The following is a 13,371-nucleotide window of genomic DNA, read 5'->3' as shown; positions in this document are numbered from 1 at the left end:
GGGTTGATAGTTTTAAGCTTGATTTATTGTAGTGGGCTCATAGCTTCCAACCACACACCTGCTACGTCATTAACATAGTGTTCTACCTCAAGCAGTGCTACGCTTTTTCCGCGGACTATGACACTGCCGTACTTAAGTGTGTATGCGTTTTATTTTTTTATTTTTTTTTGCTTTTCTATCTCTTATTTTCTTTTTTTTGCCTCCTTACCTTTCTATACTTACTTAACCATTCTCCAGTGCAAGGTAGCAAAGCAGGAATTTTCTCCTGTTTAACTTACCTGTCTTTCGTTCCACTTTTCTCTCTCTTTTTTCTACAAATATTACATCAATTAACGAAAGACAATGTGCAGGGCCTTTTCTCAAACTGATTTGGAACAACGGCATGGCTCTAAGGTAGAATCGATGACGGCAAGCAATACACCTGGGTTAGATACCGGCCGTAACACTTCTTTTATACATGTTTATATTTTCCCTTGATGTCGCATGAGCTGTTGTTCCAAACGGGGCGTTTTTCGAGGCCAGCGTCCAAGAAGGCACTTATGGCTTTCGCCTTAACGAGGTAGATAATTGAAAACGGTAAATCCGCGAGGCACGCATGTGTTACCTGACTTACGTGTCCCGGGCATCCGTGTTGGCTGTAGGTGTCGGTGCTGGGCGGCATGGTGTACATGGCGACCCTCTCTCCGCTTTGCATTCGGCGCATCTCCTCCAGATGCGCCCGGGACGACTCCGTCTCCGGAGAGTTGCGGTCTTGACACCTGCGTAAATGACGACAGCTGGTGTTGTGTGACAGTGCAAAGCAAGGGATCGTCAGAAAATTAACGTTTGCAATTCTTTCGCACAGGTTGGCATCTACACTACTAGAACTCGACATTCACAAACGATTATAAGCCTTTTATGTAAAGTGTCAATTCTTTTAACTATTTAACTATTCTTTCTTTCCTCACTCAATAAACGATTAGAATAACCTGTCTAACAAGGCTGTAATTCAAAGATCGTTCCTATCGTTTGAAGAGCGTTTGACTTGAAGTGTTCTTTAACCTGTTCTGACTGGTTTTCCACTGTATTGTAGTTGTTTTTTGCCTAAATGTACGTTTTTTATGTTTTCATACCCCTCTCTTATGATCGAAGTTGAATCATTGTGTTTATAAATAAATAAATAAATAAATAAATAAATAAATAAATAAATAAATAAATAAATAAATAAATAAATAAAGCGAGACTAGTCAAGCAGTTAGCTGTAAACGCTGTCCCGGAAGATAGAGGTATTCTACTCTATGAGGTTGGACAGAGGTATGCGCAGAGTTCCCCCTTGAGGGTAAAGCGGTGAAAGTTAGTCGCAGCGCCCTATTAGGTTAATCTATCGGGCCGACTTTGCACTTCCCCCCCCTTAGGTGACTAGGGGTTCAAAGAACCTGTGGTTAAGAGGTGACACAGTAAGAAGCGACTTCATTATAGATGCTGTTCAATGATGATATTACAAGAATAGTCTCACTAATGATCAATATAATAGAAAAGACAATTATTAGGCCTTACAAATTGTCTTTTCTCTTAAATTGTGACGTTGTTGTTAAGGCTGGTGACCAGCCTTAACAACAACTTCATTTCGAGAACGTACAATTCAAATGAATCAAGCGAAGCAGTTTTATTAATAACAAAGTCAAGATGACCTACCACATTATGGTATGAAACTGCCTTAGCGGTAATCCAAAGGTAGCATGGCCCGTGCTTTAATTCTTGATATACAGAAATCATTCACTGTACACTCATATGCAGCTGCTTTTCATCTAGAGCTCTAGCTCTACTCCTCCAAGTACATACAAACCCAGGAAGCGATCTAATTTCATGAATCAGGCCTTCCAGTTCAACCAATGTCATGTCAGCGTATCTTAGCTCTGGCGCTTGCGTAGAAATTGTACGCACATTGTTCGCAAGATGGTGCGAAGCTCTCCAAGATAGAATTTGAGGTGCGATTGAGAAAAATGGGAGAGGAGCGTTGGGCTAGGAAAGTTTTCAGTTACTTGTACATGAAGAAGGTCGATACTAAATGGCGGAAACGAACTCGAAAAGTGTCAAGCAAGTGTTTAGACAACAGCAGAATACTAAGCCCAAAAAAAAAAAACATCGGTTAATAAGCAGGTGAAGCAAACAAAGAGGGACATGTGGAAGATGGGAATGCTTATGAAATCATCACTGATGACCTACCAAACTTTTAAACAGGAAATTGCAAGGGAAAAGATCTACGATAATTCTCGGTGTAGTTCTGTGCTCTTCGACGCTAGAACGGGAGTATTGCGGACCAAGACGTACCGAGTAAAATACGAAAGCACAGACACGGTATGTAGTGCGTGTGGAGAAGAGGAGGAAACGGCTGAACGTTTGATAATGTTCTGTAAAGGGCTCCACTCTATGGTCGAAGATATTGGTGCCAAATTTTCTAAAGCATTGTGGTTTACAGACATTAAAGGCAAAATAGACTTTAAACAGGTCGAAATAACCAGGAGGATGCTAACTGATTGGTGGCTACAATCGAGGCGCGAGTGAAATTCAGTCCTTAAACACACAGTGATAGTACTTGACTTCATGGCTAGGTGGCGTGAGCCACCACCCGAACTAACGGGCACAGCCGGATTCATCCATCCATCCATCTATGCGCTAAGTGGCGTGAGCCACCATCCGATCTAAAGGGCACAGTCGAATCCATCCATCCATCCATCCATCCATCCATCCATCCATGCATTGGTCACATGCGTAGTTAGACGCGCTGTTGTGTTATTGCTTTGGCGTTTGAAAATTCTTTCCAGGTACGTACAAAGCATACATAAACAGCAAGGATGGTGGGATAAAAGGTGTGTATAGGCAGTTTGACAGGTCCTCCTTCCTCGTACAAAGGCAGCTGCAACATAACAAGAACTTCCACTTGTTCCATTAAGGTAGAAACACATACAGCAAACTGATTGAAATCTGCAAGAAATACACGCTTTCAAAAGACATAGAAACAAGTTGAACATTCATAACATCTGTTGAAGTAATTCGTTCTTATAGCAACATAACGTATGCCTTCATCGCACAATTTATAGATGCTCTCTACAGCGGCGATCTCTGTCAGGGATGAGCAGTGTATGACATGGCGTTATACGACATCGAGGTCACTTGTCGTTTCAAGTTGCCATATGTGATTGTTGCCTCAATATGAACGCATGATTGTCGCGTTGTTGCCTGTAGCAGCGGCCATGTAGCGGTGACGATCACGTTGGATGAGGTCCCATTCCCGCCATGGAGGATGGCAAAAAGTTAGTATAGGGACCACTGGGCAATTCCAAAGAAAGAAGAAAAGAGAAAGTAATAAACAGTCTGCATCGGTAGAACAGTGCCTATGGTGCCTGGTTGCTGGCACGAAGGTCGCAGGTTCGATCCCGGCCGCGGCGGTCACATTTCAATGGAGGCGAAATGGTAGAGGCCCGTGTGCTTTGCACGTGTGACGTCAGTGCATGTTAAGGAACACCGGATGGCCGAAATTTCCGGAGCTCTCCACTGCGTCGTCCCTCGTAATCATATCTTGGTTTCGGAACGTAAAATCACACGTATTGTAACAAAATTGATTAATTAATTAACTCAGGCACGTACACGCCGTGCTTCGCTTTCCCCCCATTTCGCTTGTCGGAGAAGGGCTCGCGAATTTTTTTCAAAGGCCACGTTCGCGTGAGACATACTAAGCTTTCGCCTACGAAAACCCACAAGTACGTGCCTATTGTGGACACAGATGAAATTGATAATGCGTGATGAGTAACATTCGAAACGGGTTCATCCGTATGCTGTTTGCGAAAAGAATATAGATCTTATTGAGGACTTAAGCCTCTTTCAAGAGAAAGGACTTCGTGTACAGAGAAAGGGCACCCGTATAATTGCTCAGAAGAATTTGGTGCCATGTTCAGGGCACTCGATCAAGGATGCAATGTTGTACAGTAGAATGAAACTTTGGGCTGGTTGGTTTTGCATATGAAGTACGTACAGCGCGAACTCAACGTGGGGATACTACAGGAGAGACACATAGAGCGCTTGTCTGTGTCCCTTCTTTAGTATCCCCGGGTGGAGTTCGCGTTGTACGTACTTCGTTGTACAGTACCTTACGCAGTGCTGCAGCGCCGACACTCAGATGGCGTCCTTTGTTTGGGCTTTTAGAAAAGTTCAAGCGCGAATGAAAGGACACTAGATGAAGACGCACACCATGAGGTTGCGGTTTCTCAATATGAAGAGAGAGAGAGAGAAAGATGAAGGCCGCGAGGCTAACCTCATACTAACATCTGGTTCGCTATACCAACCAACTCAGCCAGTAGAGATTTGGAGAAGGTATAATAAGGTGGCAGGTTCGGTGCCAAGCAGGGGGAAGTAATCTTTTCATCCGCATTTCTCTTTTCCTTTTCACGCTTTCCACTACAATTACCCCCAATATCACTGCCTACACTTTCATTAGCATCATTGTTTGTTGGTTATAATTACTGTCCACTGTTCATTCAGAGTGGTTCCATTAGTGCTCCAAAGTTTATACAGTACAATTAGGAGGCCTCCCCATACTGGTGAAATGGGTACAAGTAGCTTGCTGTAATTAATTGTCTGGCCTATATATATGTGACGTATGAAGCGATGATTTGTAGAAGCCGAGAAGGAAGAAGTGAAAATGGAATAAACATGGCGTATGAGCCAGGCCACGTCTCCCATTCATCATAGCGTCACACGAGTCGAACGGATGGAGACCTGCCTGCCCCTTCATCAGTCGCTCAGCATCAACGCAGTTCTACGCAAGACACCCTGACCGCACATGGACAACCATGCAAGCGCCTAGCATTACGCATCGACCAGCATCATGTCAGAAGCATCTACTGACCTTCCCATCCCCAAGTACACCGGAGCAGCGGACGATGGACCCGTACAAGACTGGTTCGACCTGTTTGAGCTCCACGCTACCGCTGCATCATGGTCGGAACGGGAGATGGTCATCAACTTTACTGACTACATCTCAGGTGAGGCATTCAAATTTTACCTCACCCACATCTTCGAGAACGATGAGTCTTGGAAAAAGATCAAAGAAGAAATGATCACCCGTTTCAAAAAATACGATGAACACCTGTACATATCTCATCAGCTGAAATCTCTTCAACTCAACCATCACAGTTACGCGAAGTCTTCCCGCAGTAAGCGTATTTCCCAAACAAGACTTCAGAGTGAATATTTTACCATTGTACCATCGTATGACTCGTCCAAATACACTTCACGCATTACAACACCAACTAGGGACTTGCACGTCGCAGCAGAGAAGGTAATGCCACCGTATGCCGATAGGAATGTAGACCATTTTGTCGTTGGATTTTTCACGGGCAAACGAATCGGCATTTCCAATGTATTTACGGCACCATAATACTTCAGGTATTACTGAACAACCCGAATCACTTGATGCTTCGTGTCGCACACATGGCCCACGCGGCTTCGCACGCGTGACGGCATTTACGCCCGACGAGTTAGTAAATCCACATGAAACCAAACCAGACAACGAATGTTTACAGAAACATCATTCGTTCAAAGTATTCAGCTCAGCAGTTCCATCTCCTGTCATCAACTTTACTGATAAACCTGATGAAGCACCTCACAAGATCGTAGCATTTACGCATGACGAGTTAGTAAATCGGCATGAAACCAACCCAGACTACGAATGTTCACAGGAATCTCATTTGTTCAAAGTATTGAGTTCAGCAGTTCCACAGAGACAGAAGCATTCACAGTCAGCATCTTGTGAAGAAAAGTGTTCTGCAGAAGCGTCGAGTGTTCATCAATCACAAGATCGAAGCGACGTGAATCCAGTATACAACCTCACTGCGTATAATGAAAACAAAACCGCAGGTGCGACTTCTGATGACATAAGTACGCTTCAGGCAACGACCAACAATGAACGGTTTATAAATACAGAAGATTCAAGTGCATAAAACCCACCACATTATCTTGCGCCGGAAACAGTTGCATTGGTTGGCGTCGTAGAAGCCTGCGGAGGACTCGCTAAGAATCCTGGAGCAACACGATCAATGTCACACCACAAGAGTGTTGACGAAACGAAGAAATTACAACGTCAACGCATACTTCAACATTGTCAACGGCGAAACAAAACTTCATCGAGTGCACTCTTAAGGATTGAAGAACATTGCAAAAAGGCCAATCGTGGTGGATACATTTTCCACCAAAGATCAAGAATGTGCCTTCCATCAAACCATCTGCGACATCGCCGTAGAAAATTTTCCAAACTCCACAAAAGCACCCCTTGTACTCAGCAGAAACACAGGCAGCGCCCAATCAACCTCGATCAACGCACACGTAAGCTGCCTGCACGACCTGTGCCACGACGAAGAATTCGATGCCTACGATATCTGAACTGTCCATTCTGCAAGGTGTTCGAACCTCGTTTGTTCTTCACAAGAATGCCGGCTGCGATTTTCGCTATCTCCACGTCCAAAGCATTCTTGTGTTATCCAGGACGCAACCATCAGCCTCGCCCACCAGAACTCCTGCGTAAACCGGACTGCTGCACTCTTTCCTGAAGTTTTGCGAGTTTACGGAACACCACGGGGCCATGAAACCAATTGTGCATTTTGACATTTGTGACTTCTCAACCTCTCCTTGTGTACTTTTCCTTGTTCTTAACCCATGCCTTCTTTCGGGGGGAGGGGGAATCGTGTGACGTATGAAGCGATGATTTGTAGAAGCCGAGAAGGAAGAAGGGAAAATGGAATTAACATGGCGTATGAGCCAGGCCACGTCTCCCATTCATCATAGCGTCATATATATATATATATTGTCACGTGATCACAGAACGACCACAACGTCTGTTCACAGGAGCAGCACTGGACGTCGAGCCGAACCGAACGTTAGAGCACGAGCACACACCAACCGTCTTCTTCTTCTTTCACACCATGGCACATACTCGCATTGGCAGGGCTAAACCTCGTTCAATGCCTGTGGCACTACCCCCCCTTCGAAAAAAAAAAGTACCACCCCGAGTGCCGCAGTGCCGTACTGCGGTGGTCCCGAGTAGAACGACGGTGCCGTCTGCAGGGTGGGCGGACGGGACGGATAGCCAACAGCCGGTGTAGGAGTACGCAGTGCTTCCGCGTACGTTAATAGCGGAGCTTCGGCTGGACGCGGGGCCGTCATGGGTTGAACTTCGGCTGCACGCAGAGTCATCATGGGGTGCACCAGCTGCCGGACCTCTTCGCGAACGACATCCGTTAAAGCAGCAACATGGGGCGGAGAAGACACCACGTGCAGCTTTTGCAGCTCCTCGCGCACAATACTGCGCACGAGCTCCGTCAGGTCTTTTACAGTCGTGACGTCAGGTGTTTGTAGGGCCGACGACACTGACGAAAGACTGCCAGGACGTTCATACTGGTACGAACGCTGCCTTAGCATTCTCTCCATTGTCGTGGCTTCGCGAAGGAAATCCTCTACAGTGCCGGGAGGGTTCCGCACTAGTCCCGCGAACAGCTGCTCCTTCACTCCACGCATTAGGAGGCGCACCTTCTTTTCTTCCGTCATTGAAGAGTCGGCTCGCCTGAACAGCCGCGTCATGTCCTCAACGAACATGGCAACACTCTCGTTCGGACGCTGGTTTCGGGAATTGAGGAGTCGTTCCGCTTGCTCCTTTCGGTCAGAGCTTCGGAAAGTATTTCGCAACTGGTTGCAAAACTCTGGCCAGGTTGTCATAGTGGCTTCATGGTTTTCGAACCAAGTCCACGCAGAGTCTTCGAGATAAAAGTAGACGTACCGAAGCTTTCGCTGCTCGTTCCACTCGTTGACGCTGCCGCAACGGTTGTAGTCGTCGAGCCAGTCATCGACGTCCTCATAAGGGTCACCGTGGAACGGCTTCGGAATACGCGGGACGTTGAAGAACCACGGAGGAGGCAGCGTTGATGTTTCTTGGGTTTGCGTTCCCGCACTAGCCATAGTACTGCCGAGTTGAGGAAATGGTCCGAATTCAGGAGGTAGGCCTAGTTGTCGCCTGCTACGCCGTAGGTCAGCTGGTTCTTCCAAGTCGTGGCTAGTGTCGGGACCTTGCTGCTGATTGCAGTGCATACAACACTACCCAGCACCTCCACCAGAAAATGTCACGTGATCACAGAACGACCACAACGTCTGTTCACAGGAGCAGCACTGGACGTCGAGCCGAACCGAACGTTAGAGCACGAGCACACACCAACCGTCTTCTTCTTCTTTCACACCATGGCACATACTCGCATTGGCAGGGCTAAACCTCGTTCAATGCCTGTGGCAATATATATATATATATATATATATATATATATATATATATATATATATATATATATATATATATATATATATATATATATATATATATATATATAATGTTACACGCAAGAAGTACACGAAAAGGTTGAAAAACAGGCGAGCCTGGATGGTTCGCGTTTACTTCCACAAGGGGTCTCGAGACAGCACACCCAACGTCGTCTTCCTTCTTCACCTTTTGTCTGAATGTTCATTCGCGCTGTATGCGCCGTGCATTGCAACCGCTCGTGACATTTCCCCGTTGGCAGACGAAGCCCGCCGGGCGAGTCACTCAGTGGTTCGTGCATTGCATAGCTTCATGCGAGCGACGTGCGCCACTTCTGTTTTAGCCGAGCGCCGTCCAGTGCTTGTGAGCCGTGCTATGCGGTAGTTGACCTCACTGAGGCGTTCGAGGATAACGTAGGGCCCGACATAGTGAGCGAGAAATTTCTGGTACAGGCCACGTTTCCGTAAAGGCGTCCAGAGCCACACCTGATCTCCAGGATTGAAGTGAACATGTCGGTGACGGTCGTCATAGCGGATCTTTGACCGGTCTTGCGAGGTGACGGTGCGTAGCCGAGCGAGGCGTCGCGCTTCTTCTGCTCTACAGAGAATCTCGTTGATCGGCTCACTGTGATGAGCAGAGTAGGGAAGCATAGTGTCAAGATTATAGCGTGGTGGACGAGCATAAAGGAGAAAGAAAGGTGAGTAACCAGTGGTCTCATGTCTTGCGGTGTTGAAAGCATAGGTGATGAAAGGCAAAATTGTGTCCCAGTTTTTGTGCGCGGAGTCGATGTACATGGACAGCATGTTGGCAAGCGTTCGGTTCGTGCGTTCCACTAGACCATTAGTCTGTGGATGGTATGGAGTGGAATGGCGGAAGCTTGATGAGCACAGACGAAGGGTCTCTTCGACAACATCCGCGGTAAATTGCCGCCCACGGTCGCTGATTACGATGCGAGGAGGTCCGTGTCTGAGGATAACTTGAAACAGCAAGAAGATGGAAACGTCTTTTGCTGTGGCCGACGGCAGTGCTGCCGTCTCACAATAACGGGTTAAGTGGTCTACGCAAACGATGACCCAACGATTGCCGTCTGTGGATCGCGGAAAAGGGCCCAGAAGATCTATACCAACTTGCTCAAAGGGGGTGCTAGGAGGCGAAACAGGCTGAAGGCGACCAGACGGCGCGTCAGTTGGTCGCTTGTAACGCTGACATTGGGTGCAGCTGGCGACGTACCGTTCGGTATCATTGCGCATCCGGGGCCAATAAAAGCGTTCCTGAGCACGGTAGAGTGTTCTTGTGCATCCAAGATGTCCGGAAGTTGGTTCGTCGTGCATGGCAGATAATACGTGACTGCGAAGGCTCTTGGGGACAACCAAAAGGTAGCGCGCACCGGTAGCCGAGAAGTTCGTCTTATATAGGGCGCCGTCACGTAAGCGAAAACGATTGTCTGCAGCGGACTCCCGCGCGGCCGCGAATAGCGGCTGTAAGCTGTCGTCTTTCCTCTGCTCTGATATGAAGGTATCCATATCCGGAAATCCCGTGGACACAAAAGCGATGTATTCATCAAAGTTGTCCGCGTCACATTCAGTCGTTGGGAGTGGCAGGCGAGAGAGACAATCAGCATCAGCGTGTCGCCGGCCGCTCTTGTAGGAAACAACGAAATCATACTCCTGCAGACGGAGCGCCCAGCGTGCTAGTCGACCAGAGGGATCCCGAAGATTCACAAGCCAGCATAGAGAGTGATGATCCGTGACGACAGTAAAGGGGCGCCCGTAGAGATACGATCGAAACCGTTGCACAGCGAAGACGACCGCCAGACACTCTTGTTCGGTGACAGTGTAGTTGCGCTCGGGGCGACTCAATGAGCGGCTAGCGTACGATATCACATGCTCGCTGTCGCCGACACGCTGAACTAGTACGGCGCCAATGCCAACACCACTAGCATCGGTATGAACTTCTGTCGGTGATGACGGATTGAAGTGGCGAAGAATAGGCTGGGACGTCAACAGTAGCTTTAGCTGCCGAAACGATGAGTCGCATTCCGAGCTCCACTCGAAAGGAACACCTTTTTGGAGAAGGCATGTGAGCGGATGAGCTATGTCAGCAAATTTGGGAATGAAACGGCGAAAGTAGGAGCATAACCCTAAAAAACTTCGTAGCTGCTTCACAGAGCGAGGTGCCTCGAATGCCTCCACAGCTGTTGTCTTTTGTGGATCTGGTCGTATACCTTCTTTGTCGATCAGGTGTCCCAGCACAAGTGTCTGTCGTTCACCAAAATGGCACTTTTTAGAATTAAGCACAAGGCCGGCCTTCCTCAAGCAGTTCAGTACCAAGTCCAGGCGCTCGTTATGCTCACGAAATGTTCGGCCGAAGATCACAACGTCGTCTAGGTAGCACATACAAACTTCCCACTTCAAACCGCGAAGTATAGTGTCCATGAACCTTTCAAACGTTGCGGGGGCGTTACAAAGCCCGAAAGGCATCACGTTGAATTCAAATAGTCCATCGGGCGTTACAAAAGCGGTCTTCTCTCTGTCATCCGGGTGCATAGGGATTTGCCAGTAACCTGATCGTAAATCCACAGAAGAGAAGTAAGAAGCCGCAAAGAGGCAATCGATGGCGTCGTCAATTCGTGGGAGTGGGTATACGTCTTTCCTAGTAACGGCATTTAGGCGACGGTAATCGACACAGAATCGCCACGTGCCGTCTTTCTTCTTCACCAGTATCACTGGAGCTGCCCAAGGGCTAGACGATTCCCGAATTACTCCTTTACCCATCATTTCTTCGACTTGAGCGCTGATGATCTTTCGCTCCGCAGAGGACACACGATATGGTTTTTGACGAATCGGTTCAGCGGATCCTGTGTTGATGCGATGGCGAGTACGGGATGCAGGAATCGATGTGGGGCCGTCGTGCTGTGCAAAGTCGAATATTGAAGAGTGTTTCGAGAGCAGGGCCATCAAAACACGACGTTCATGGTCACTGAGCGATGTAGCTACCATTCCGAGCATGTGTTCGTTTGCGGTGTGCGAGACACTGGTTTGTGCTGTATCCGGTAGTTCTGTAAGCACTGCCATAGGTATAAATGACTCTCCCTGAAACGTAGCAAGTTTTAGGCCTTGAGACAGCACTACGGCTTCAGTGGAGCAATTTAGCGTCCATAGCCCTGCGCATCCATCGGTAACTGAAACCATACAATACGGAACCAACACATTTTTCTTAAGACAGTTTCTATGGACCGGTTCCACCGCAACATCGAACGAAGTACTAACAGAAGACGAACAAACAACAGGAACGCGCATCGCGGATAAAGCGGGCACAACAGTGTCTTCAGAAACACAAAACACACTCTCTTGCTGGGATGATTCTTCTAAGAGCGCAGAGGACACACTTCCGCAAATACTGAGTTCTCCTGTTCGGCAGTCAACATTGGCGCCACACAATTTCAAAAAGTCAATGCCGAGAATTACATCGTGTGTGGAACGCGGAAGCACGGTAAACTCAGTGTTAAAGGTTTGACCACCCAAGGAGACATCCACGTTACACACACCAACCGGGTATAATGAGTCCCCACTCACTCCACGAAAGCTTGTGCTGTGGTCCCAATGAAACATAACCTTGCGTCCCAGCAGATTTTTGAACACCACACTCATGACAGAAACAGTTGCTCCCGTGTCGACTAAAGCCATGGTAGAAACGCCATCAATAAGTACATTAACCTTATTCTTCAGCATGAAGATAGGTGGAGGTATCCGAGTCGGCAGCAAAGATTTTCCAGCGACCTCACCTCCATCGGCCGCGCTGGCTAGTTTCCCGGCGGTGGTGACGCGAAGCGGCGTCGAGGAGATGATGACGTCACACGCCGTCTGGGAGATGGAGATCGAGACGCTCGGAAAGCTGGTGGTGGTGTCAGAGTACGTTCGGAGGCAGGAGAGCGGTAACGGTTTCGATACCTTTCTTGTTCTCCAGAATAGCTGTCCAGAGGGAAGTGACGGCTTCCTTCTTCTCGGAAGTAGCCTTCAAAAGTGGTGTTTCCTGGCCTATTAGTGTCCATTGCACGACCACCGTGTTGCATAAACGATCCCGACTGTCCATTGCTGAATGCCCGACGTCGGTTACAATACCTAGCTATGTGGCCAGGCGTGCCACAGTTGTAACACACGGGCAGAGGGCGAACTTCCGGACGCTGATTGAAATATTCCACAGCGGCCACAGGCTGAGAGTAACTCATCCCCTCCCCTTGGATGTCGTAGGCAGTGCTGGGTCTTCGTGGGCGAACGTCGCGTGGATGCTGATCAAAACGCCGATCAATCGAGTCGTAATGGCGTTGTTCGGTCTGGCCATAATGCGGGTCGTGTCGGTAGCTGTTACAATCCGCAGCATTCACCGAATGCTGCCAAGTAGCCGGAGGAGATGCGCAGACGGCGTCTCGGAAAGCGACGGAGGCGCAACGCGGCACCGCATAACGCGTTTGTTCTTCGTGCCGCAGGAGCTCCTCACGGACAATCTGCCGAATGGTAGCTGAGAGGTCTGTCTGCGGACTCGCGTCAACGCTGGCCACAGTCGTGACATTGGCTAGCCGTCCAAACTTCGGCGTGATTCGGCGAGTTTTCAGCGCCTCGAATGTGCGGCAGTGCCGAATCACGTCTGATACGGTGTTCAGGTTGTCTTTTCCAATGAGGAAGTTATAGACGTCTTCCGCAATACCTTTTAAAAGGTGTCCCACTTTATCTTCCTCGGTCATTCGAGAGTCGATGGTCTTACACAGCTTGAGAACTTCTTCAATATATGTCGTGCAAGTCTCGCCGATCACCTGAGCTCTCTGAGCTAAAGCTGTTTCCGCTCGTTTCTTCTTAGTGTCCGAGTCGCTAAAGCACTTCTTCATTTCTTCAATAAGACTGCTCCATGTAGTAAGCGTGTCGGCGTGGTTTTCATACCAAACCAGGGCCGTGTCCGTCAAATAAAAAACGACATGCCTGAGCTGGCTGGCCGGGTTCCAGTTGTTGCATTGGCTTACCCTTTCGTAATGGGTCAGCCAT

At 48.1% G+C, this 13,371-nt stretch overlaps 1 protein-coding gene across 2 annotated transcripts in view; it reads right to left on the bottom strand.

The window, feature by feature from the left end:
* The window catches only part of LOC119163206 (uncharacterized), a 56,524-nt gene that overhangs the window by 10,050 nt on the left and 33,103 nt on the right, over window positions 1-13,371 (bottom strand). Inside the window, exon 3 of one of the 2 annotated variants that reach the window (XM_075873881.1) lies at window positions 605-758. In XM_075873881.1, the coding sequence (XP_075729996.1) occupies window positions 605-758 (154 nt within the window). The remainder of the gene's footprint in view (window positions 1-604; window positions 759-13,371) is intronic. The other variant, XM_075873882.1, reaches the window with a different exon arrangement.

This window comes from Rhipicephalus microplus, chromosome 9 (genome assembly GCF_043290135.1).
Source record: "Rhipicephalus microplus isolate Deutch F79 chromosome 9, USDA_Rmic, whole genome shotgun sequence".
NCBI lineage: Eukaryota > Metazoa > Arthropoda > Arachnida > Ixodida > Ixodidae > Rhipicephalus > Rhipicephalus microplus.
This window is presented reverse-complemented; position numbering and strand designations above follow the sequence as displayed.